The 27,557-nt window shown below is 37.4% G+C and overlaps 1 protein-coding gene across 8 annotated transcripts in view; it reads left to right on the top strand.

Moving 5' to 3' along the window:
• The window catches only part of SUGCT (succinyl-CoA:glutarate-CoA transferase), a 706,709-nt gene that overhangs the window by 18,130 nt on the left and 661,022 nt on the right, over positions 1–27,557 (top strand). For 7 of the 8 annotated variants that reach the window (XR_004626996.1, XM_034665707.1, XM_034665695.1 and 4 more), the window contains exons 2-6: positions 7,583–7,634; positions 8,676–8,749; positions 15,301–15,386; positions 15,916–15,966; positions 20,173–20,293. Coding sequence is in view for 7 of the 8 variants with exons in the window: in XM_034665707.1 (XP_034521598.1) it covers positions 7,583–7,634; positions 8,676–8,749; positions 15,301–15,386; positions 15,916–15,966; positions 20,173–20,293 (384 nt within the window). In the remaining variant the exon portion in view is untranslated. Of the gene's footprint in view, positions 1–4,230; positions 4,319–7,582; positions 7,635–8,675; positions 8,750–15,300; positions 15,387–15,915; positions 15,967–20,172; positions 20,294–27,557 lie in introns of those variants that run through there. The other variant, XM_034665691.1, reaches the window with a different exon arrangement.

The following is a 27,557-nucleotide window of genomic DNA, read 5'->3' as shown; positions in this document are numbered from 1 at the left end:
TGGAAACTGCATGCATGGGTAGAGCTTTGTTATGGGCTGAATTGTGTCTCCCCAAATGCATATGTTGATGTTCCCACCCCCTACACCTCAGAATGTGACTGTTTTTGGAGGTAGGTCCCTTAAAGAGATAATTTAAGTTAAAATGAGGCTGTTCTGGTGGGTACTTGCTGATTGGTGTCTTTATAAGAAGAGGTTAGGAGAGATATCAGGGATGTAGTGCACAGAGGGATGACCATGTGAAGAGGCAGCAAGGAGGTGGCCATTTGCAAGTGAAGGAGAGAGGCTTCAGGAGAAACTAAACCTCCTGACACCTTGATCTTGGACTTCTAGCTGCTAGAACTGTGAGAAAATGATTTCTGTTGTTTAAGGCCCTCATTCTATGGTATTTTGTTATGGCAGCCCTAGCACACTAAAATAAGGCTTCTTGATTGACAAATTTCAATATAGGGTGATATGGCTGGACCTTTATGTATGAATGGTTACTATCAGTATTTTTAGTTATTTTCTCTTGGGTTGATAAATTCTTCCCTAAAGAAGGATTTTCCAATAAGGTTATTTGACATGAAAGCTAGAGAAGAAAGGGATTTGGAGGCTTATCAAGTGGAGAAGATTTGCAGTAGCTGTTTTGGGAAGAGGTGGTTGTTGGGTAGCAATGAATTTGAAGTTAGGCATCCTGATTTTATAGGGGACAAAAGTGAATAGCCTCTCTCCATCAGCTTGATGTTTATGTTGCAGTGTGTTAAGTGACAAGGATGGTAAGGGTGCTTGAAGTAATGGTGTGTAGACTCATTAAGGGAACTGAATTAAAATGGGCAAAAGTTTGAAGCAGATGTTTAGTAAAAAAGATATGATAATGGCCAATAAGCATATGAAAATGTGCTCATCACCACTCGTCATCACGGAAATACAAATCAAAAGCACTTTGAGCGTATTACCCAGTTTCCAAGATGGCTGCAACGATCCTTACCTCCTCGTACACCCTTGTGTGAGCACTCCCTAACACTGCACCATTTGGCCTGTGTGACTGATAGCATATGGCAGCAGTGATAATATGTCACTTCTGAGATTACATTATAAAACATTGCAGCATCCATCGTGGTCACCAAGAAACCCTACTTACAATTGCTGCAGTGGTACTACATGTATTTTTTATAATGTTCCATTATGTCAATCTGTTAATACGTTGTGGCAAAACGCGAGGACTTTTCCTCCCTCCTTTCTGTCCTTTCTTTCCTTCCACAAACATTTATTGAGTTCTTACTACATATCAGGTACTGGTATTCGATATTGGAAATATAAAGTCTCTTTGCTCAAGAGTTTATCATCTGGTCAAGATTAACTAGTAAGTCATAATTCAGAAAAATGCTATAGACAAAGACTTGCTCAGGTTGCTGTGATGAGCAGGAATACCTTCTAAGAATGCTGACTTATGAAAGATGGAAGGACTTGTCTAGGTGAGACGGGGTGGAGGATTATTACAGTCAAAGGAAAGAGCACGTACAGTGGCCCAGAAGTGTGAGAGATTTGAAAGAGTATGGCTAGTAAGACATTTCTTTTTTTGCAGATTGAAATAGAAAAGGTGGACAGGAGTGAAACCATGAACAATAGCTTTGTTTGCAGTTTTAGAATAGACTGTTAGCTTCATGAGGGAAAGGACCATGAGTGAATGTGTGATTGAACAAGAGAATGGCATAATGGGTTCTTCATTTTGGAAGATTACTCTGGAAGCAATGTTGAGAATGAATTGGTGGGGACAAAGGCAGAAATAGGTTAAGATGCTTTTGCAGGCAGTTGGGACAAGAAATGATGAAGGCCTGAGTAGAGGCAGTACCAGGGAATTGGGGAAGAAGAGAGCAGATTTAACAGAAAATTGATGGCTGATTGAATGTGGGGAGTGAAGAAGAAGACATGTCTGGGAAGATGATGAAGTTAATGATGCCCTTAGCTGAGATAGGGAAGAGAGCGATGAGAAACAGATACTGTTGCAAAGATTGGGCTGATTTACATTTTGAAAAGTAATTCTGGCAGCATCATGGTGGGTGCTTTTTCTTTTTCTTTTTTTTTTTCTTTTTCTTTTTTTTTTTTTTTTTTTTTAGNTTATGTAGCTTCCTCTGCCAGCGTGGAGTCCAGTGAGGGGTTTGAACTCATGACCCTGAAATCAAGACCTGAGCTGAGATCAAGAGTAGTATGCTTAACCGACTGAGCTACCCAGGCGCCCTTATGGAGGTTGTTATGAGGAGAGCCAAGATTGAAGCCTGGCGGAAGAATTAGTAGGTTGTTAGAGTAATTCAGGAGAGAGTTGATGGTGACCTGAGCTCTAATGGTGGCAGTGGGGATGAGAGAAGAGAAGCGAGTCAAGAGATATTTTTCAGAAAGAATATGCAATAAGTGCTTCTTTATTAAATTTAAGGGGTGCAAAAAGAGAGAGGACTCAAGAATTTTGTTTGGGTTTTTGACATGTGTAACCGAGTGGGTAGGAGTGCCATTTACTGAACTAAGGAACATAGGAGCAAGTTTGGGGAGAAGATAGAAATGATACTGACAGTAGCTGACATTTAGTGAGCACCATGGCTAAATGCTTGTAAAGCAATGTTTCATTTAATTTTTTAGTATCCTTATGAGGTAGGTGCCAGTATTATCCCTGTGTTACAGATGGGGAAATCAAGGTAGAACAAGGTTACAAGTTAGTAAATAGAATAACAATTTGAACCTAGGGGTAGTGCCCTTAATCATAATAGTAATTGTATGTTTCAGTTTTCCCTGGTAGATCTTGGAGTACTTGAGGAGGAAGGGATATGATGCCTCTCAGGCTGTATCTTCATAGAATGATTAGCACATAGTAGGGACAAAAGTTGTTTAATGGGAGCTTTTACTTATGTCCTACCTCGTGTACCCATTCTATTCACTCTGCCCCAGCTCCAACTCCCCCTCTTTTTAAAACTCTTCCCAAGAACCACTCACACAGGGCACCTGGGTGGCTCAGTCTGTTAAGCGTCTTCCTTCGCTCAGGTCATGATCCTGGAGTCTCGGGATCAAGTCCCACATCGGGCTTCCTGCTCAGTGGGGAGCCTGCTTCCCCCTCTGCCCTCCACCCTGCTTGTGCTCTCGCTCACTCGCTCCCTCTCAAATAAATTAAAAAAAAAAAAAAAAAGAACCACTCACACAAGGTACTTGGGTTTGTGCTAGGCCTTACTGAATTGATTTGGTAATTTTGGGTAGGTACCACATATAATGTAAAATCTAATACTAACTCTTTGTAGTATATTATAAAAAAGTCTGTTAGCTGTCTCATTAATGGAAATTTTTTCCTGGTAGTTTTTCTTCTGCCATTTTTCCTCAGCTTCCTCTCTTTCTCTGTCTGATTTTCCCTTCCATTCTAGCTGCTAAGCTTACCTGTACCTCCAAATGCCCATTGAATTCTTTGGCAGAGCATTTTCACTGTGTTTTTGTTTGACAGTGTCCTTTTCTTTTTCTTTTCTTTTCTTTTTTCTTTTTTTTTTTAAGATTTACTTTTTTATTTTAGAGAGAGAACATGAGAACAGGGGGAGGGTCAGAGGGGTAGAGAGAGAATCTCAAGCATACTTCCTGCTGAGCGCAGAGCCTGATGTGGGGCTTGATCTCACCACCGTGAGATTGTGACCTGAGCCGAAATTTAAGAGTTGGACCCTTAACCAACTGAGCCACTCAGGTGCCCCTAACTGTGTCTTTTCTCACCCTATTCAAGCCCTGTCCGGTTAGAGAAAAATTAGCTATCTGGCTTTGAAGATTCTGGTCTCTTTTAATGATCTTAGTAAGTTTGGGCTGCTATAATAGATGATCACAGACTTAAATACAACAGAAATTTGTTTCTCATGGTTCTGGAGGCTAGAAATGTGAGATCAGAATGCCAACATGGTTGGATTCTGGTGAGATCCTCTTCTGGGTTGAGGACGGCTGACTTCCTGCTGTGTCTTCGCATGATGGAAAGGGGGCAAGGAAGTTCTCTGGGGCTCATTATATAAGGGTACTAATTCCATTCATGACGGTTCCACCCTTAAGACCTAATTACCTCCCAAAGGTCCCACTTCCTAATATTATAACTTTAGGGGTTAGGATTTCAAGTTATGAATTTTGGGGGGACACAAACATTCAGTCCATTGCAATGATTATATGAATTATTAAGTATATGAGTTCCTCCTTCCTTCCCTTGCCCTTTCCCAGTGTGACCCTTCAACTAATTCTTAGTGAGTGCCTACCGTGTGCCAGCCACTGTTCTGGCTGGAGATGCAAGACAGACAAGTTCTGCCTTCATTGAGATCACATTCTAGTGGAAAAGACAGTAAGTAGTACAATAAATAAACAAATGTATAATGTAATGTGAAGTAACAGTAGGTATTATAAAGAAAACTAAACCATACTGAGATCCAGAGGGGTGCTGTTTGAGATAGGATGATGAGGCAAGGTTTCTCTGAGAGTGTGGTGTTTCAGCAGAAATTTGAATGAAGTAAGCAAGACATGCAAATGTGTGGAGGAAAAGAGTTCCAGGTTTAGAGAATAGCAAGGGCAAAGGTCCTGTCATGTTTTGGATTCTCCAGAAAGGAGATGTTGAGACAGTTGGAAGGACAAAGGATTTACTGGGGAGTCACACCTATAAAAGGGAAAGGAAGGAAGTAGGATTGGGCAGAGGAGCCATCAGATGTGCTTGCACCTGTCAAATTCTTTGCCAGCCCAATGGGGAGTCCCAGAGCAGTACACCAAGGAGAGCTGATATAACATTCCACATTGGGTGGTAGAAATGACCAGGCCTTTCTGCCCAACTTTGCTCGGTCATTTGACCAGGGACTGTCCTGGGAACAGAGTGCTCCCAGCTGAGGAAAGCTGAGGTGGACCTTGAGGAAGCTAATACTGGAGTTGTAAGTTAACCAGGCTTCTTGTAGGTTGGGCAGAAATTCCTTTCTTTGAAGGGGAATTCGGGGTGGTACATCTCTGTTTCTGCCACAGGCCTTATAATAGAAGTATGTTCGTTGTGTTCAAGGAACTGCAAGAAAGCTAATGTAGCTGGAGAAGAATGGGAGGGAGTGATAGGGGTCATGGCTGGAGAGGTAGCAGAGCGCCACAGCAAGCAGCATCCCGGGCTGTGGGAAGATGTTGGATTCCATTCTAAGTTTGGTAGAAAGCCTAAGTTAGAGGACTTCGAGCACGGGAATGACATGTGTTTTACATTTTGAAAGGATCGCTCTGCCATAAGCCATTGTATCTGTTTATCTATTGCTATACAGCAAACCACTGTAAAACTTACTGGCTTAAAACAACAGTGGCTTATTTTTCTCAATTCTGTGAATGTCCTGCTGGACTCACCTGAACTCACTCACCTGGCTGGATCTGGGTGTTTTAAGATGGCTTCACCCACATGTCCGGACCTCACCTGGGACAGCTACAGACTTGTTCTTTCATCTTCTGCTTCTTCATCTGAAGGTGGACGTGTTCCAAAAAGTCAAGCCCTACTGTGTAAGCACTTTTCCAGCCTCTGCGGGCATCAAGTTTGCTAATATTCCCTTGGCTAAAGCAAGACAGACGTCCAAGCCCAGTGTCAACATGGAAGGGGAATATACAAGGGCGTGGATATCTGGAAGTGTGATTCCTGGAGGCCATTGCTGGAACAATTTACCACATTAAACATTGTTTTAGTTACTTACCTTTTTCTGATCCTCTGCTCATCAGTTTATCCTCTGCATATTATTTAGTTTCCTGCATCAGTGTTTCCAAGAAAATAATGCACCAGTCACATAGACTTCACATATTTCCTATTGCTGTGATAGCAATTTCTTATTGTAAAAGAATAAATTGGCTGGTTTCAAGGACAAAATGGCCACTATCTGGACTTTGATTATTTCTCACTAGAGCAGTGTGGCCTGGGGACCCTCCTAGCTAAGAATTATTGTGCCACTGTGATCCTTCTCAAGACTCTAATGGTGTATGTGTAAATGTGTGACTTCTGTAACTTCCACTGGTGATGGAGCTGCATTGAGATTTTTAAAAAAATGTATTGAACTGAGGAACTCTCATTCATTGCTGGTGGGAATGCAGAATGGTACAGCTGCTTTGGAAGATGGAGTGGAAAACTAAACATACTCTTACCATATTATTCAGTAATTTGCACTCCTTGATAGTAAGCCAGATAAGTTGAAAACTTATGTCCACACAGAAACCTGCACACAACGTTTTAGCAGCTTTCTTCATAACTGCCAAACTTCGGAAGCAACCCAGGTGTCCTTTAGTAGGTGGATGGATAAATAAACTAATATATCACGGTAATGGAATATTATTCAGCACTGAAAAGGAATGATATATCGAGCCATGGAAGAAACTTAAATGCATATTACTGAGTGAAAGAAGCCAATCTGAAAAGGCTACCTGCTGTTTGATTCCAGCTATGTGATGTTCTGGAAGAGGCAAATTGCGGATACAGTGAAAAGACTGGTTTCTGGAGTTTTGAGGGGAGGAAGGGATGAAGAGAGCATAGAGGATTTTTAGGGCAACGATTCTGTATATAATAATGTTTGGTACATGCCATTATGTGTTTGTCTAAATCATACAAGATGCAAGACCAAGAGTGGACTCTAAATTATGTGATAGTGACGTGTCCGTGTAGCTTCATCAGTTGTAACAGATGTATCACTGGTGAGGGATGCTCAAGGTGGGGAAGGTTGTGTACTTGTGGGGAGGTGCAGAGGAATTCTTTGCACTTTCTGCTCAGTTTTGGGGCCGGAATCCAAAACTGCTCCAAAGATAGTCTATTTTAAAAATGTATTGAATTAGTAGTTCATCATTTCCTCCCCAAAAAGTCAACTTGATCTCAGTCATCATGATCTAAACTTTGTAAGCCATTTGGCAAGAATTTAACTTTGTGATTTAATGTTGATGTTAAATATTTTTAGTGAATTAATGATATAATTATTGACCTATCTACCTATATTTATAGCTGGTGGGTGAAGAGAAAAAGGAAATACACATATGATTGTAAATTGTTGAATCAACTTTTTAAAAATTCGTATGGTCTCCCTGTCTTAAATGTAGAACAGATACTTGGAGGTCTTTGTTTTTCCTTTTTTGTTGTTCAGTTCACTTTTTATTTGTTTATTTTTTTAAGACTTTATTTTTTTATAGCAGTTTCAGGTTTACAGCAAAATTGAGAGGAAGGCACAGAGACTTCCCATATATCCCTTGCCTGCACACAATCCCCCCCTTATCAGTAGCTTTCCACCAGAGTGGTGTGTTCATTTTAATTTGTTACAACCTATATTAACACAGTGCCCTAAAAATCCTCTGTGCTCAGCCTATACGTTCTGCCCCCCGGACAAGCTATCTTAAGTGTAGCTGTGGACCTTATTAATTGGATATTAGCTGTTGTAATTTGTACACATTGACTTAGCTGGATCAGGTCAAGGTTTCTGTGTTACATAGGAAGCAGAAATATTGTGAAGGAAAACATATACTTTTGGTAGTAATACAGATTACTTAAAACAGAATATGAAGAATTCTGCATTCTTCCTCCTGAAAATTAGTCATCAGTACTCTTCAAATCTTTTCTGTGTTTTGCCAGATACTGACAATGTGAAGCCATTGGAGGGTGTAAAAATTCTGGATCTAACAAGGTTTGTATTAATTTAACTATATTTTTGGTGATTGAATTTTCCCCTTCTTTCAAAAAAACATGCATTTATTTTTGGATTATAATGCTTACTATCAAAGTTTTAGAAAGAAAAACAAAAAATTTTTTTATAATTTCATTATTCTAAGAGACAATTAGTATATTTATGCATTTTTTCCCAATCTGTATATTTATATATACATTTTTAAAAAGAAAAATTAGAACCATATTGAAATTACAGTTTTAGGGGCACCTGGGTGGCTCAGTTGGTTAAGCATCTGACTTTGGCTCAGGTCATGATCTCAGGGTCCTGGGATCAAGTCCCACATTGGACTCCTTGCTCAGTGGGGAGTCTGCTTCTCCTTCTCCCTCTGCCCCTACCCCTGCTTATGCTTTCTCTTGCTCTCTCAAATAAAAAATAAATTCTTAAAAAAAAGAAATTATGTTTACTGACATTTAAAAGATAATGTTATATTTTGAGTATTTTTCCATGTCATTCAAAATTCGGTAAAAATGTAAGATGATATTTTATTATATAGTTGCCACATAATTACTCATCCCCCAATATTCCACAATTATAAATTAGGTTCCCTTTTACATAAATCTTTGCCTCAGGAAATCTTAGGATTTCTTCCTTAGCATAGAATTGTGGAAGTGGAATTACTGCATCAGTGGGAATATACTTTTTTTTTTTTTTTTTTAGAGATTTTATTTATTTATTTGAGAGAGAGAGAGCAGGTGCACATGATGGGGGAGGGGCAGAGGGAGAAGCAGACTTCCCGCTGAGCAGGGCCCCTGATGTGGGGCTCAATCCCAGGATCCTGAGATCATGACCTGAGCTGAAAGCAGACGCTTAACTGAGCCACCCAGGCACCCCAAAGGAATATACTTTTCAAACTTTTAATACATAATGCCAAATTGCTATTCTGAACAGTTTTAATAATTTTAATTCTTACTAGCATTATATCAGCTTATCTATGTTAAGAGCTATTAAGAATATAAAAATCTTAAAGGTGGTAATTATTTATCATTATTAATATTGTAGAGTACTGGCGGGACCTTTTGCTACTATGAATTTAGGAGATCTTGGAGCAGAAGTTATAAAAGTGGAAAGACCAGGTAAATCTATTTCTTCCTTTAAAACATAGAAACTAATACAGTTTTTTTCTTTTTTAAAGATTTTATTTTTAAGTAATCTCTACACCCAACATGTGGCTTGAACTCAAAACCCTGAGATCAGGAGTCACATGCTCTTCCAGCTGAGCCAGCCAGGTGCCCCAAATTAACGCAGTTCTTAACTTTTTTTTTTTTTTTAAATAACCATGTATCTATACATGGGATGAGGAGAGAATTGAAATGAAATGATTATTTTTTCTTCTCCATTCCTTATTTTCCTCTGAACTTGTACTAATGATTTCTTCTTACTTTTTATAAGCACCAAGGGCTATGGCTTCAGCCGGGCCGTTCACACGTACCTGAAAGCCTCCAGTAGAGACTGAGATGCACCATGTAGTAACAGTGATGCTAAATTGCACTTACAGTGCCAGGCACAGGTCTCAGCACTTTGCCTATATTAATTTATTTAATCTTTGCAACAATCTTATGGGCTGACACTTTATTATTCCTAGATTATAAATGAGAAGACAGAGACACAGAGACATAAAGTGATTTGTCCAAAGTCACACAGCTGATAAGGAATATCCATGCACTCAGCTGTAGTCCTGGCCTTCCTTATCCCCACACAAGCCTTACTATTGAGACTGAGTTTAGAGTTGGCCTGGCCACACTGCCTTGCTGGGGGATGAAGGGAAGGCCAGGAGGAGGGGTGGGTAAAAGGGAAGAAGTAGGACACACATGAAGGAGAGAAGGAAAAGGAATCAGAGTCCTTCCCAAAAGGAGCCCAGATACTCCAATCTAAGTTACTCTTTTTTGTTTTTAATAAAAGAAATGTTTTCTCATTTTATAATTCTAAAGATTTTGTGGGAGAAACACTGATGCTGAGATCAGTTCTTTGTTTTTGTTTTTCTTTTCTTTTTCTTTTTTTTAAAGATTTTATTTATTTATTTGACAGAGATAGAGACAGCCAGCAAGAGAGGGAACACAAGCAGGGGAAGTGGAGGGGAAGAAGCAGGCTCATAGCGGAGGAGCCTGATGTGGGGTTTGATCCCACAACGCCGGGATCACACCCTGAGCAGACGCTTAACCGCTGTGCCACCCAGGCGCCCCTGTTTTTGTTTTTCATTTGACATCTTTCCCATTTTTTCTTTCCCCGTTGTCCACCAAATTAATCTATTCTGTGTACACATTTCTCACTTTTATTTGGTATCTTATTAGTATTTTGGTGTTTAGCTAATGCTGCTATTGAAAGTTGTTTAGACCAGTGTCATGTATGCTCTTTCTCGCCTACAAGAAGGTAAAGGGCAGAGTCCATGTTCTCCAAATCATCCTATAAAGAGTTTGTTTTGGAAGGTTTCAAAACTTAGCATTATTATTTATTCTTCAAGTTGGGTCCTTATGGATAGGGAACAAAATTACTAAATCAGTGAAAATGGTTCTTGGCCTTCAATAGTGTGAGTCTTTCTGGAATACTCATAAAAGACTAGTTTGTAATTACATCACCTTATTAATTTCCCATAAGTGATTAAATGCTATAAAGTAGAATACATGGTATAGAAGAGTCAACTTTCTGCTAAATAGATTTCTTTGGAGGCCAAAGCAATTAGCAGAAGATTCTCTGATCAGCATGGGGAATATTATATATTATTATATCGTATTTATTTGACACTGTGTTTTATCAGGCTCCAGATGGTAGAAGAGCCTGGCAAATCCTGCTTTCCAGATATAATGAATGCTTCATTTACCTAGCTAGTGATGTTTATGACTTTTGGTTGTTGTGTGATACATGCTGAATAATGTTTACTTTCTGGCTGAATACCTTTTTTTTCTTTTCCAGGTTTCATAAAACTTTAATTTCTATGTTATTATGTGAATTCAACACCACGGCACTTTCTGATTTCAGCCATTGGTTCTTCTAATCCTAGACAGAGCGTCCAGTCTAATTTCGCTTGCTATTTCAGTTGATCACTAGTCTAAATATTTATATTCATATTAATTTTAGAAATCATTATTCCCAATCTATGTAGGCCTTATTTCTCCTTTATACTTTTTCGTTTCTTCAGTAGGGGGTACCTTCCTTTGTCTAGGCTTTTATGTCCCATAGTGATACACGTGGTATCGAGCTTTGTTCCTAACAGGTTGTTGTTCATTGTTTTTTTCCTGATTGCTCTCTTTCCCTTAACCCTTCTGCATGATGCATTTTAGTGTTCATATTATGTGTTTAACTGTTTTGGATTTTTGAGATAGTTATTCAACACAGATCTAAGGAAAAGTGAGTTGGCAGGATTTTCAAAGTTCAGGAGAGAACTAGTCTTTTTTCATGTCCACTTCTCCAGTTCTTTTTACTTCCCTTTCCTTCCCTTCGTTTCTTTTTTAAAGATTTTATTTATTTATTTGAGAGAGAAAGAGAGAGCATAAGCAGAGGGAGACGAAGGGGGAGAGGGAGAAGCAGACTCCTTGCTGAGCGGGGAGCCTGATGTGGGGCTCAATCCCAGGACCCTGGGATCATAACCCGAGCAGAAGGCAGATGCTTCACCAGCTGAGCCACCCAGGTGCTCCTCCAGTTTTTTAATTAAGTAAAATTTGGTTATAGTTTTCTTTTTTTTTTTTTTTTAAAGGTTTTATTTATTTGACAGAGATAGAGACAGCCATCGAGAGAGGGAACACAAGCAGGGGGAGTGGGAGAGGAAGAAGCAGGCTCCTAGTGGAGGAGCCTGATGTGGGGCTCGATCCCATAACGCTGGGATCACGCCCTGAGCCGAAGGCAGGCGCTTAACCGCTGTGCCACCCAGGCGCCCCTGGTTATAGTTTTCTGACTTGGGACTTAGACTATTCTTATTTTTATAATCAAAGAGCACATACATTTTCTTTTTCTTCTTTCTGTAGTAACCTAGCTGAGCAACATGGACTAGGGAGGGCAGCAAATGATGCTGCTGGTACTTGTGGATTGTGCCCCAGAGGCAGGGATATGAGGGCAGGGGTGTGGTCTTTCATTCACTGCTGTGTCTGCTCTGCCTAGAGCAGTGTCTGTGACGTGGTCAGTGCCCAATAAATATTTGCTGAATGGATTGAATGTGTGGAAATATCATTTAAGAAAAGCAGTCTGAAATCTTATATGAGATCTCCAGACTTTGAAATCATTGCAGCTAGTTAAAAACTTTAAATTGTGTGTGGTTCAAATAAAATATCTCTCAATTGCCAGTTTTCCCAGTTTGTGACCTTTAGTCTTTATTTCTTGTCATGTGCCATCCGTGCTGATTCTTTCCACTGATCCTCTCTAAAGCCCTGGGTAGGAAAGCCATGTAGGCCTCCAGTGAAGTTTCCTGACATTATCTCCACCTGAGAGATGAATGTAAACATATTAAATTATCTAATTTTGACATTGCTTTATTTAAAAAAAATTAATGTATTGGAAGCTTCAAAAAAATGGAAGTGGCTAGACTTTCTCTTGACTCTGAGAGGTCCTGTCTGATCCTGAAGATCCAGATTTACACCTGCCTTTTCCGGGAAGCCTCTTACTGGTTTATTACTGGAAGATTGCCTTCCTGGGATCTTGTAGTTCATTTTTCCCCGTGATGTTTTGGGCATGCCATTCCATTTGGTGCTTACCATTGATTGCTTTTGTTTTGTTATTGGTTCATTTCCAGTTAGGACTAATGCTGCTGCTGCTGCTTTTTTTTTTTTTTTAAAAGATTTTCTTTATTTATTTGAGAGGGAGAGAGTAAGAGTGCATGAGTAGGGGGTGGGGGCGGAGGGGAAGGAGAAGCAGACTCCCCGCTGAGCAGGGAGCCTGTTGTGGGACTCAGTCCCAGGACTCTGGGATCATGACCTGAGCTGAAGGCCGACCCTTAACTGACTGAGCCACCCAGGCGCCCCTAAAACTAATGCTGCTTTTCTCCTCTGCCCTTTCTCTTGTGAGGTTGTTTTGTTTTTTTTTGTTGTTCTTTAAAATAAATGAGTCTATTCTTTGGCCTCTGTTTTGTTTTCCAAAAGTCTATGTCTGTTTTTCTTGATCAGTTTCAGTGGTAAAATCTAATGGGCTAAAAGGTTAATTATATTATTTAGATGAGATTAGAATTTAAACTTTAACTCATATTCACAAGTAGTCTCTTCTTGGGGGCTAGTGATAAATATTTTAATTGTAATTATATAGTGATGTTTCAGATATCAATATTTAATCAGACCTTATATTATAAAATTCTTAAGATACTATTTTGTGCCATTTAATCATTGATTGATTTTCCGAGCTCTGTTTACATTGTTTGTCAGTTGCTTTTTGTGCAAAGGAAAATTTTTCTGTAACTCTATAGTGTTGTCTTTGAATCTAACACAAATATATCACTTGAAATAGATGTCCAGAAAAAAACACCCTGTATTTTTATGGTTTTAAACTTTTACTTTGAAGCAAGACCTAGTTGACTAAAATTTTATTCTAGAATAGTATTTGAAATTGAATGATTCTGCTATTCAGTAACTTATTTTGCCTTTTCTGATTTGTTGCTATAACACAAAATTTTTTCCCAATTGTATTGAGAAATAATACATACATCACTGTATAAGTTTGAGGCACATGGCATGGTGGTTTGAGTTACGTACATTGTTACGACATTATTACCACAATAGCTAACATCCATCTTCTCATGTAGATAGGGGAAAAAGAAAAGAAAGAAGAAAAGAAAAAAGGAAAAAAAAATTCTTGTGATGAGATCTGTTAGGATTTACTCTCTTAACAAATTTCCTATATAACATACAGTCATCATGCTGTACATTACATCTCTAGTATTTAATTTACTTTTTGACTGGCAGTTTGTACCTTTTGACCACCTTCCTTTAATTCCTCCTGCTCCCACCCTCCACCTCTGGTAACCACAAGTCTGATGTCCTATTTTATGAGTTTTTTTTTTTTAAATATTCCACATATAAGTGAGATCTTACAGTATTTGTCTTTGTCTGACTTATTTCATTTAGCATAATGCTTTCAGGGTCCATCCATGTTCTCATAAATGGTAGGATTTCCTCATTTTTTATGGCTTAATAGTATTCCATTGTGTATATATATTACAGCTTTATCCATCAGTGGACACAGGTGTTTTTGTATCTTGGCTCTTGTAAATAATGCTGCTATGGACATAGGGGTGCGTATCTTTTTGAGTTAGTGTTTTTGTTTCCTTGGGCTATCTTCCTAGAAGTGGAATTCCTGGATCTTATTGTAGTTCTCTTTTTAATTTTTTGAGGATCCTTCATACTGTTTCCCACAGTGGCTGTACCAATTTCCATTCATACCAGCAGTGCACAGAGCAATGGGGTCTCCACATCCTCACCAGTATTTGTTATCTCTTGTCTTTTTGACAATGGCCATTCTAACAGGTGTGAAGTGATTTTGTCATTGTGGTTTTAATTTGCATTTCCCTAATGACTAGTGATGTCAGGCTTCATTTTCTGTATCCGATGGCCTTTTGTCTATCTTCTTTGGAGAAATGTCTTTTTGGGTCCTTTGCCCATTTTTTGATTGGGTGGGTTGTTTGTTTTTATTTGAGTTGTGTGAGTTCTTTATATGTTTTAGATAGTAACCTGTTACCAACTATATGATTTGCAAATATTTTTTCCCATTCTGTAGGTTGTCTTTTCACTTTGTTGATGGTTTCCTTTACTGCACAGAATCTTTTTAGTTTGATGCAGTTCCGCTTGTTTATTTTTGATTTTATTGCTTGTACTTTTGGTGTCAAATCCAAAAAAGTCATTACCAAGACCCATGTCAAGGAACTTTGTTCCTATGTTTTCTTCTTGGAGTTTCATGGTTTTAGGTCTTACGTTTAAGTCTTTAATCCTTTTTGCATTAATTTTTGTGAGTGATTAATGGCATAAGATAGGGGTTCAGTTTCATTCTTTTACATGTGAGTATCCAATTATCCCATCACCTTTTGTTGAAAAGACTGTCTTCTCCATTGAGTGTTCTTGGTTCCCTTGTCATATATTAGTTGACCATATGTGCTTGGGCTTATTTCTGGGATTTCACAGAAACTTAAAGATTGATTGATTGATTGATTTATGAGGCCATTTTATTATAAAATCTCACCATTATTCTGATTTAAATAATAGTTAACAAAAATCTTTTGCAGACTCAGCATTTCTTTGCACATTTAATGCCAAGAAACACAGAAAGAGCTGACCTAAACTGCCAAAGCTTTTTACTTTTCGACCTAAACTGCCAAAGATTTTTACTTTTTGCTTGCCAAAAACTGAGAGTAGTTTTTTTCTTTTAAATTTGCCATTTATTAAATCTAAAGCCTGCTAATAGGATATTTCTTCCTGGATATTGACTTTCAGGGATGGAGTCTAGTGAAAGATGCTATGAAAAGATTTAGTGAATAACATGAATGGGTAGAATTTGGACAGTTCCAACAAGTTCTTATGGCCCCTCTAGATTGCTAATTCCACTGAATTGAGCTGATTTTGTTTAGGCACCTGTGAATGTATATGATGGATGAATGTTGGTTTGAATGTCTCATGATGTTTTGGGGTTAAAAATTAATAGTTCATACTGTTATTTTCAGGAGCTGGTGATGATACACGAACTTGGGGGCCACCTTTTGTGGGGACAGAAAGTACTTATTTTCTCAGTGTTAATCGAAATAAAAAAGTAAGACTTAATTTCTTTCTTTGCTTTTTTTGTGTAATTCTCTTGTAATAACAAAACTTTTCATATCACCTTGGCTCATTCATTTCTATCCTTTTTGTATATATAATTAATATTTAAAATAAGGTGAAATCTTATTCATTCACCAGTTACCAAATAGAAACAAGAGAGCATTTTACTAATCTTCCTTCTCTACTAACTTAAAATATTTCATGAGAATTTATAATGGTTTATGATGGAAATAATTTTATTAAAGAAAGAAATCATTTGATTCTTTACATTTTCTTTCGGAGATTGCTAATTGCCTAACATTTAGTATTATTATTTGAAAAATTTTTACTGTAATCCTTGCTATCATCCTAATATATCTACATAGCAAATAAAGTCAGTAAAGATAATTAAAATGTTTCTTCCTAAGGAAAATACACTTGCTTTAAGTGAAGAATGTATGATATGAACGGCTCCCTTATTGAATGTCACTAATATGAAAACCTTTATGATAGCATTTTAATATATATATTTTAATTTTTAGAGTATAGCTGTTAATATCAAGGATCCAAAAGGGGTGAAAATCATCAAAGAGGTACAGTATGCTCTATGGAAGACATCTAACTACCTGGGTTATAATTGGGGATTTGAATATCAGAGTAAAAGTGTTTTAAAACTTGATTTCATTGGCAAGCTCTAATTTTGCTGTAAATACCCTTTAAGAATTTAACTTTACATTTATTATAAGTAAAATTTGCTTTCTAATTTCTTGTATGTTGTGTATAATATTTCTCTACTCCGTGAAAGTTTTCAGTTATAATACTATCTACTATTGACTGAATGCCTGCTCTGCATCAGATCTTAGGCTTGGGCACTTTTCCATATATTATCTCCTCAAATCCTCAGAATTTGACCTGTAAATGGGAATTAGAATCCTCATTTTCATGGGAGGAAAATGAGTCTCATGGGGCTCAAGTAATGCTCCGAAGATTACAGAGCTGGTAAAGGGAAGAACTGAAATTTGAACCCGGCGATGTGGGTCACACCACTGGAGAGCCCTGGCTTTTTCTAACCTTTATTCAGATGGCTAATATATCCATCCTCAGCATCTTTCCTTGAGGGACAAGATTGTGTGTAATAGTTTGGTGCACACCCTGTTGTTCCACTGCTGAGATCCAAATCCTGCCTTCTCTATTTAGTAATCTTGTGACTTCAGGTAGGTTACTTAATGTTTGTTTTTTTGGTTATTATTTAACTTCTTTATGCCTCAGTTTCCTTATCAGTAAAATGGGGATAATAATAATACCTACTTTTTAAGGTTGTTGTTAGAATTGAGTTAATATATGCAAAATGTGTAGAAGGGTGTCTGCCATAGTTAGTACACAGTAAGTATTAGCTGTTATTATTGTTTCTGATGCCCATAAAATTGGATTTATCATGTGAGATAAGACTTGCTTGTCATCTTTGTTAAAGTTTAAAATCTTATCTAATAGATGTAAGTACTAAATACCCAAATTTGTTTCATATCAAAGCATCAACTTTAACATCATTGCCCTTACCTATCTGGCTGATTGAAATATCAGAATCACTGACCACCCACTTTGGTTCTCTTGGGTCAATCCAGCAAAGGTAGAATTTTTGTTTACTAGATGTATTTTGAACACAGAGCTTGATAATTGTCCTGATCTTACTGCCCTGTTTTCATATATCTTTCTGTAGTGTAACTTAGATTTGTTTGTTTGTTTTTGTTTTCTTTTTCAATTGAAACTTAGTTTGGTTTTTCTAAAATTTTCTCCATTACTGTTGCCCTGCTCTGTTTTTCTGCAATTGTCGACCCTCACTTTGGACCCAATTCCCATGGTCTTCATTCTCAAAACATTCTTTTTATATTCTCCTCAGTGGTTATTTCGTTTTATCTAATTATTTTTAGGAGATTGTTCTTGCCTTAATTCTCCTCTTCCTGTTCTTTCTCTGTTTCATCTTCAGTGGTCACAGTTCCTGCTTCTTTGCTTCTGTTTCAGAGCATTCTGATATTTTATCCTAAGTAGTCAAGGTTTCAGATTTGATTGAGCAAATACTTTGCAATTTCATTAGAGCTTCTCAGTGGGGCAGTATTAGGTGGAATTCATAACTCTTGCTACTAAGACAGAAGTGTACAGTTGAGTATTTTAGGCCTGCATGTGTAATTCTGACCAAAGGAAACGAATCTCCAGGACTTCCTTCTCACTGTGCTTGGATCTTGCCAGTCTTCTACCATGTTGCAACAACTTTCAATTAACTTTCATTATGGGCCTGATTTCTCTTCATGTTTGAATGATAATAATAAAGTACATTTCAAGTCATATTAAACTTAAATAGATTGTATGAGACATTATTCATGTCTGTTTCTTTTAGCTAGCTGTATGTTTTTAGCTTTCAGCCTGTTATATATCTTATTGCCTGGGGGAAAAATTATTTTTTGCCTAATCTTTTTAATCTTTCTGGCATCAATTTCTCCTTTAGTTTAAGAGTAGCAAAACAACCTCCCTATTCAGACCATAGTGGCCATGATTGCTAATATAATGAGTTTAGTTTATGGAAGCAGTTCCAAAGTAGCATACAAAGCAATCAGCTGGATACATGAGAGCTTCAAAAAATAGCACTCCTTTGTCTCCTAGGCTAACCAAAAACAGCTTGTGAAAAAAACAAAACTCTGCTTAGAAAATCTATGTAGAGCCTGGGATTTTCATAGCCATATGATTTGGTAACTTTCTGACACGTCATCTATATTTCAAATAATTCTCTATGTTAATTAGGAGACAGTCACAATATCCATATTGTGTGCACATATTATGGTCCACAGAGCAATGTCGTGGATTTTATTTTCTTCCAACATTTTATTATGAAAAATTCAAACATACAAAAGAGTTGAAAGAAGAGCATGAACTTTCTTTAACCCTGTGTCTAGATGCAACAATGTTATTATTTTGCTATATTTGCTTATCTACATATGTATAAGTATGTGTGTGTTTGTGTGTGTATTTTTGAACTGTTTTATATATTTTATTTTTTTAAGGTTTATTTATTTATTTATTTATTTTGAGAGAGAATGAGCAGGGAGAGTGGCAGAGGAAGAGGGAGAGAGAATCTCAAGCAGACTCTACACTGAGTGCAGAACGCAATGCAGGGCTTAATCTCATGACTCTGAAATCATGACCTGAGCTGAAATCAAGAGTCGGATGCTTAACCAACTGAGCCACCCAGGTGCCCCTTGAATTATTTTAAAGTGGAAGATATGAAACTTTGTGCTTAAATTTTTCAGAATACATTTCTTACTAATAGTCATATTCTTTGATATAACATTTAAGAAATTACTTTATGATTTTTTAATTAAAAAATGTGGTTAAATTATTAACACTTTCCTTTCTACTTCTGATCTCCACTGTTCTTAAATTACATCAAATGAAGAGAACTCAGAATTAGATACTCTATATTTCAAATTAATTTTAGTTCTTATTTACTACTCTGTGACTAGACGGAAGATTTTCTTTTTTCCTTTTCAGAAAGAAAAAGATAGTAGCTTCTCTAACTCATACAAAATTGTGCTTGCTTTTTATTCTGGGTCAGATTCTAGAACAGATTTTTTAGATGATTTGTGAGCACTTGCATGAGGAAGAGGTGATCACCAATAAAACTGGAAACCAGACTTCTTACTTTATTTCCTGGTAGATTATTGTATCAGGGGAAATGCAGTGAACACTTGGTCTCCCCTGAAGTAATTGTCACATATGACACTTGTAGTTAGAGTGAAGAGCAATATAACTCAGAGGGAGTTTCCTGATGGCTGAAGATACTTACTGTTTGACCTTTTATGGAAAAAGTTAGCCATCCTTTATCTAGAATCTTATCTATTATATTAGTTTGTATGTGTGAATTCAAAAATTACTGTAATGGGGGTCCTGGATGGCTCGGTTGGCAGAGCGTGTGACTCTTGATCTTGGGCTTTTAGGTTTGAGCCTCACATTGGGTGTAGAGATTATTTAAAAATAAAACCTTAAAAAAAAAGAACTAGTGTAATGAATTTCTCTGGGTGAAATAGTATAACTTTTGGATGACTTTAAAACAGACCTTAAAAGATATGCAGTCACAACTGAAATTTAGAAAATAATTTTATGGTTAAGGTTTGTGTTGGTTCATTGTCCTCCAATTCAGATAGCAGTGATCTGGGAGTCATTTCTGACTTACTTATTCACTGGGTTACAGTTTAATCGTTGTTTTTTTTTTTTAATGGTTCATTAAATACATTTAGAACTCTTTGGAAAGAAAGCATCTGATAAGTATGAAAGCATTTCCGAATTAACATTTACGTGTTAAGTACCTATATGTGCAGGTTGTGGTGAGGAATGTTACATAGTAAGGATGGAGAATATCAAAGACATTATATTTAGTTTTTTTGTAAAGGGTTTAAGATGTTTTTCATATGTTTTTATAAATATATTTTAACTTTGCTACCTAAGCTTCTTGAGACTATATTTGGACCATGTAACCTAGATATTTCTTACATTTAATGTAAGCCTATCCACTTAACACCATGATATTTGCTGGCTGTTTTAATGGCCATTGTTTTATTGGCAGCAATACCTCAAGTAGTTGACCAGAGCCTTTATGTTCATTTAATTCTACTTTATAATTCTACTTTTCTGGACTATTACAATGTGAGGATCAACTGTGTTTACTGAAATTCGAATTGTGTCATGTGGGGGTTTGTTGCAAGTTTGGAAGTCCCTTAAGAAGTCTGACTCATCTTCCCCTCTTTCCTCAGCTTGCAGCTGTTTGTGATGTATTTGTGGAAAACTATGTCCCTGGCAAACTGTCTGCAGTGGGCCTGGGATATGAAGATGTAGACAAGATTGCTCCTCACATCATCTACTGCTCCATCACAGGTATTTCGACCCCACGCCTTTGTCAGTGAGTAAATTTTCCAGTTATTGGGTTTCTTTGTTCATGTAAGAAACCTCTTGCTAGTGTGGGTTTTCTTGAAGTCATTCTGTTCTCCCTAGCCCTTGCCCTCCAATTAATTGTTAAAGAATATAAACCGAAATGAAGATTTTTCATGTATTTATTGGCTGTTTGCATTTCTTCTTGAATTGTATGCCTGTGGATTTTTGACAATTTTCTCATTGATATTTTACAGACATTTACAAAGTACAATTATTAATTCATATATAGAATTGTAGGTAAAATATTAATGGGCTTTAGGGTAGCACAGGAAATCAATATATCCCTTTAATTTATTCAAAAGTGTTAAGCCAGGTGAAGGAAAAGAGTTCCATAAAGTCTTCCAGATTGTTTAGCTGAGGAATATTGTGGGTGTTTGTGTGTGTGTGTGTGTGTGTGTGTGTGTGTATGTGTGTGTTCAGGTCCAAGGAAAAAAGGTTATCATATTAGTTAGTTTAACCCATTTTTAAGCACTTAATTATTAATTAGGGATGCAATATTATAAAAAAGTGGTTCTAAAAATTCTGAGTTACATTAGTCGTTTTTATCAGAAAAATTCATAATATTTTCTTTTTTTTTTTTTTTAAAGATTTTATTTATTTATTTGACAGAGATAGAGACAGCCAGCGAGAGAGGGAACACAAGCAGGGGGAGTGGGAGAGGAAGAAGCAGGCTCATAGCAGAGGAGCCTGATGTGGGGCTCGATCCCATAACACCGGGATCACGCCCTGAGCCGAAGGCAGACGCTTAACCGCTGTGCCACCCAGGAGCCCCATAATATTTTCAGTCTTTATTCATTCATCTACCAAATATTTACCGCAGGCCTATGATTTGCCAGGCTGTATTCTAAGGTTCTGGGATGTGGCAGTGAATAATGCATATTTATGCTGTCATAGAGGTTTGCATTATAGGTTAGGGAGATAGAGAATAAATAAATAAATATATTATTTTGTTTTTTGTTTTTTGTAACTGAGCCCGGTAATGATAAGGGCTAAAGAGAAATAAAGTAGGGCAAGCAGGATGGGGTGAGGAGGAGTTATTTTATACTTGGAGATAAGAGAAGGTGCCCTTGGGGGTGTGGCGCCTGGGTGGCTCAGTTGGTGAAGTGTCTGCCTTTTGCTCAGGTCATGATCCTGGGATCCTGGGATCCAGCTCCATGTCGAGCTCCGTGCTCAGCAGCGAGCCTGCTTCTGTCTCTTCCTCTGTCTCCCCTCCCCCTCATGCTTGCTTTCTCTCTTTTAAATGAATAACTAAAATCTTAAAAAAAAAGAGAGAGAAGGATCCCTTGTAAGGTGACCTTTGAGCAGAGACCCGGATGAAGTAAAGGAGTGAATCGTATAGATATTGGCAAAGATGGCTTCAGGAAGGAGAAACAGCAAGTACAAAGGACCTAAGGCAGGAATGTGTTGGGCATGTTTGAGGACCATCAAGGATGGCTGAAGCACAGTGAGCCAAGGGGAATGTAACAGGAAGGAAAACAGGGAGATGTTGGTTAGCAAGATCATGAAGAGCTTGTTGGCAACTCTTAAGGAATTTGGCCTTTACTTTGAATAAGTTTATTAGTTAATGGAGTGTTTTGAACAGAAGAGTGATATGATCTGACATATTTGTAAAAGGATCACTTTAGCCAGTGTGTTGAGAATAGATTGTAGAGGACAAGGGTAGAAGTGGAAGACCAGTCGTGAAGCTGTTTAACTACTGCAGGCTAGAGACGCTGGTGGCTTGAATTAGGGTAGGAGTGGTGGAGGTCATTGGGGAGCGATAGGTGTTTCTTTCTTAGTCATAAAGTAATAATAACCAAAATACTTCTGTTTCTGTGTATTCAGGTTAACTGAGATATAATAATACTTTGACTATGACATATTACTTTGGTATAAATAATGCTTTTCACAGTATAATTATGTGGTCCTTTTTTTTTAAGATAAACTAAGCTATAACTGCAATATTTGGTTGATATTACTTTAGAAAGGATGAAGAACCCAATGATCATTTATTTCTCTACTGAATCAGCGTGAGAGACGGTCTGTACGTAGTAGATGGCTCTTTGCTGCTAAATCTGACTCTTTCTTAGATGTACTATTTTATAGATATGTAATCACACTTCAATTTTTGTATCTATGTGTCAGTATTTGTATGTGTCAGAGAGAGGGAAAGATTTTTTTTTTAAAATCTCACAGTCCAATGGAAATATGGAGTTCTAAATTATTAAAGTAAGTAAAATATCTTCAAATTACCTTGTTATCAAAAAAATGGTACATAACTAGCAAATGCAAAATCTGTGACAGTAAGTATTTATTTCTCATTCCCGTGAATTTACACTGGCTGAGGTTCAGCTGATCCAGACTGGTTAGATGTGGCTCCAAGTTTCAGTTTGGGGGCCTGGTGTGCTTTACCTGTCTCTTCCACTTCTTGGACCAGTGGCCACCAAATGCACGTTTTCCTCATACTGAAAGGCAAGAGTACAAGAGAATGAGCCTAACCTCACAAGCACATTTAAAGCATTAGCTCACATCCCATTTGCTTACATTCCTTTGGTCAAGGCAAGTCACACAACCAAGCCTAATACCAGTGCATGGTGAAATATATTCAACTCTCATGGCAGGAACTACAGAGTCACATGGCAAGGTGTGGATTCCAAGAGGGGTAATTAGGAATAATAATATATTTTATCACATCCCCCAGCCAAACAAAATGCTAATCCACTTGAGGGGCCCCTGGGTGGCTCAGTCGGTTATGCATCTGACTTCAGCTCAGGTCATGATATCTGGGTTCTGGGATAGAGCTCCATGTTGGGCTCTCAGCTCTCCATGTGGCAGGGAGCCTGCTTCTCCTCTGTCTCTGCCCCTTCCCCTGCTCCTGCACGTGCTCTCTCTCTCAAATAAGTAAATGAAATGAAATCTAAAAAAAAAAAAAGAGCTACTCTACTTGGGAAACCTCACAGTTCCCAAAGTTGCACATCTATAACCAGCTATAGTTAGAGCCAACAGTTCTTCTGGGTTTTGGCTTGTGGTTAGAGAATCTCTGCATTTTCTTCCAGTTCTCAGATTCCGTATTAACATTTTAGTGTGTCAAAGGGCCTTGGAGATAGATTGTATAATGCAGAAGTTCTCAGCTATGGGGAGAGTGGGGATTTCATATGCTTTTCAGTGATAGGGATGGGGGAATAAGTAGGTGATGGGGAGAGGCATTTGCAGTCTGAACAAGCACCTTCCATAATTCTGTAATCCTCTACATTCCTATCTCCTGACAATCATGAGAAAAACATCCATACAGTTCATTCTCCTTTATTTCCTGATAAGGAAACAGGTCCAGAATGTCCAAGGGACCTCTGGTCACACAGCTGTTTAATGGCAGACGGCTTTAAAACTCAGGCCTCTTGACTAAATATTAAGTGTCTCTATGCTTTCCATATTTAGACATATATCATGGTTATATGTTACATTGTTATAACTTATATTGTTAAGTGATGACATGGACTTTGTGATTACAAGACACTGAACAGCTTGACTTGAGAATAGTATATTCTTGCTCTTCTCTTTCATTTGTTGTTAATCATATTTACTCATCAGGGAGTCTAAATGTCAACAGAGTCTTTAGAAGCAGAGGTCATTTATGAGTCATGAATTTGTAGTGTGTATATAAAATAAGGGCCATCTCTTTTTTAAAAGTTTGGTATTCTTGGTAATCAGTGTTTGTTTTTGATATTTTTTAATAAGACTGATTAGATCAGTCTAAAGTTGCACATGTTATGATTGGGATCCTAGACTTTCCTTATGTTTCCCAGTGGCATTGCTGTTCTGTCAGTGCTGTCCAAGCCCAAATAGTCTGTTCTCACTCACATGTTGGCCTTATTGCTGATGAGAGTAATCTTAGAATGGTTGGGAGATTTATTTTAATGCACTCTGACAGTTGTGTGGTTGAGATTGCCTCAGTCTGTGAAATCTGGTCTGCAGGACAAAAATGCTAGACTGATCACAAGGGAGGAAGGACCTGATTATTTTTGTTAGCAAGGTTCTCTTATCATTTCAGAGTATGAACATTAGGGGGCAGTGTTTAAAAAGCTATAATTCACTAGGAATTACTTTTTGAGAAAACTAGTGTTTCCTTTGTACCAGTGGGTAGAGAAAAATCTCTGAAAGGGCATATTTATATTTTTAAAGAAGTTTTGCTTTTTAAACTGACCATTCTCTACCTTTCTATACTTTTAGAAGTATAATGATATTCTCCATGGCACTTTAATTTTAAGTTGTACCTTCTTTCCTTTGTTTCTTCTGAGCATGTTATTAATTATAAAAACTTAGCAATAAAAATTCTCTCTACTACATTTTAAAATATTTACTTTTTTTCTTCTTATTAACTTCATTACTCTTTTTTCCTAGAAGGATAAACGTTGCATTATATTATTGAGTCAGACTAATTTTGTGGTAGGGACATTGTGTATGCCCTTTAATAATTTTTTTTTTGGGTTGGGAAAGGGCTTTGCAAAGTACCTTTTTGATTTTTGTGAATTCCCCAATGGCATTTTCTTAATCTCTGTCCTTGTACGGACAGATTAAAGGTTTCTACTTGAGGATAGGTCCTCAAGAGGGACCTCAGAACTCATATCAAAGAGAATATTTTAAAGAGTTAGACACATTCTTTAGTTTTAAATAGGAAAAAAGTCTGCGAGCTCTACTTATGAGCTGAGAATCGCTAAGACAGTTTTAAGGAAGAACCTGGTAGGCAGATTTGCCCAGTTAGATATAAAGACTGATATAACCCATAGTAATAAGATGGAGTGGTATTAGTACGAGGATGAAGAAATTGATCGATGGAACAGAATAGAGAGCTGAGAAACATGCTGGCATCTGTATGGAAACATGTTTTTTTAGGGCTTTTACTTCAGTTCATTAAAGAATAGAATATGCAATAATTGATGGTAGAACATTGGTTATCCTTTTGGGGAAAGGTAAAATTGATCTTGAGTTTATTCTGTACAGTGACATAATGTTGATTTTTGCCCTAAATATAAAAAGTAAAACTTTAAAACTTTTAGAAAACAATATAGGACAATGTCTTATGACCTTATCGCAGGGAAGAAATTTGTAGACAGCACATGAAAAGTATAAACTACAAAGGAAGGGATTGATAAACTCGACTACTTATTAAAATGAAAAACTTTTGTTCAGCAAAGGCCACCATAAAAAAAGCAAGGAGATGAGTCATAGATCCTTGGAAGGTAACTGACACAGGATTAATAACCAGAATATATTAAAAATTCTTTTAAATCAAATAGAAAAAAAGAGAAACAATTCAATAGACAAATGGGCAAGCTCCAGAAAAGGAAACCTGAATGGCCATAAAAAGTTACTCAGGCTCAGTAGTTTTTAGAAAAATGCAAATTACACTGTATGTTAACTAACTAAAATTTAAATTAAAAATGCAAATTAAAACAAGAATAATATTCCACTTCACACCTAAGAGATTGACAGACATTTAAAAGTCTGACATTACCAAGTGTGGATGAAGCAAAGGAATCCGTGAACATTGCTGGATGACTGATAGCCATGTTGGAAAATGATACCCATGTTGGGTGCGATTTGGCAAGCTCTTTTGAGATTGTACACGAGTCTACCCTGTGATCTCCAGTTTCACTTTTAGGTACGTCCCTATGGAAAGTCTCAAGCATGTGCATGAGGGGACATGAAGGATGTTCATAGCAGCATTTGTTTGTAATAGCAAAAAGGTGAAAATATGAGATGAAGTATATTTCAGTAGAAAATGGCTAAATGTGTAATATAATGAATGGGATACCATTAAACAGTGGAAAGAGTAAGCTGGAACAAGATGAAATCAATTAGATGAATTTTCGAAACATAAAATTCAGTGAAGAAAGCAAGTTACAAAAGCTGATATGTAGAGTTAAGATAATAAAAATTGTATATATTTTTTAGTAATTCACTGAAGTATGGTTAAAATATAAAGACATGCATGGTAGTGAAAAATACTAAATTTAAGAGAATGATTACCCCTGGGGAGTGGGGAGGGAGCGATATGGGACAGGGAAGGGACATAGGCAGGACTTCAACTATATTTGCCAAATATGCATGCATATTTGGTTAGATTATTCTGTATACCCTTTTATGTTNCCCACCCTCCCCCTCCCTCCCTTCCTCTGTCTCCCTTCTCCTACTCCAATGCATATTTCTTGAGCTTCTGTATTTCCTGGCTGTGTTGCGTGTACAGGGTGAACAATGCAGACATCATTTCTGCCTTTAGGAGCTTAGAGCCTAGTGTTACAGACATTTTACGAAGAAGTTAAAGAAATCATGTGGCATGTACTAATAAATTGTGTTATGAAAAAATCAAACAAGGTACTTGACAGAGATTAATAGAGAAGGGGATGCATAGTGTAAATGGGATGGTCAGAAAAGGCCTTTCTGGGGCGTTATCATTTAATAGACCTAAAATATAAGAAGGAACCAGCTATTCAAAGATCAAAGGGAGGAGCATTTCAGGCAGAGAGAACACCATGTGCAAAGGCCCTGAGGTAGGAAGGATCTAAATTCCTTTAAAAGCCTGAGAGAAAGCCAATGTGCCTGAAATACCAAAAACAATTAGAATGCTTGAGAAGACACCATATAGGGGTGCAGATGCTATGGCATACCGGGCAGGATTTGAGCAGTAGAGGGATATGATCCAAATTACATTAAAAATAATCTTTAAAATAGGTAGTAATCAAATACTGATTAACTCAGAGAAGAACTTCATTATAAACATTGGACATAGAATTATACAGCCATAAGAAAGGATGCGGTCTGCCATTTGTGATATCATGAATGGACCTAGACCATCATTATGCTAAGTGGAATAAGTCAGAGAAAGACAAATACCATATGATTTCACTCATATGTGGAAGCTAAGAAACAAAACAAAACAAATGAATAAATAACCGAAAAGCAGAATCAGACCTGGAAATGACAGAGAACAAACTGATAGTTGCTGGGGGTGAGGAGGGGATGGGCAAAATAGGTGAAGGGGAGTGGGAGGTAAGGCTTCCAGTTATGGAATGAATAAGTCATGGGAATAAAAGGCACAGCACAGGGAATATAGTCAATGATATTGTAATAGCATTGCATGGAGATAGAAGGTAGCTACATTTGTGAGCATAACATAATGTATGGAGAAGTTGAATCACTGTCTTGTGTATGTAATGTGTGTCAACTATAC

This window comes from Ailuropoda melanoleuca, chromosome 1, assembly GCF_002007445.2.
Source record: "Ailuropoda melanoleuca isolate Jingjing chromosome 1, ASM200744v2, whole genome shotgun sequence".
Classification (NCBI taxonomy): Eukaryota; Metazoa; Chordata; class Mammalia; order Carnivora; family Ursidae; genus Ailuropoda; species Ailuropoda melanoleuca.
The sequence above is the reverse complement of the archived record's forward strand: the minus strand, read 5'-3'. Positions and strand labels throughout refer to the sequence as shown.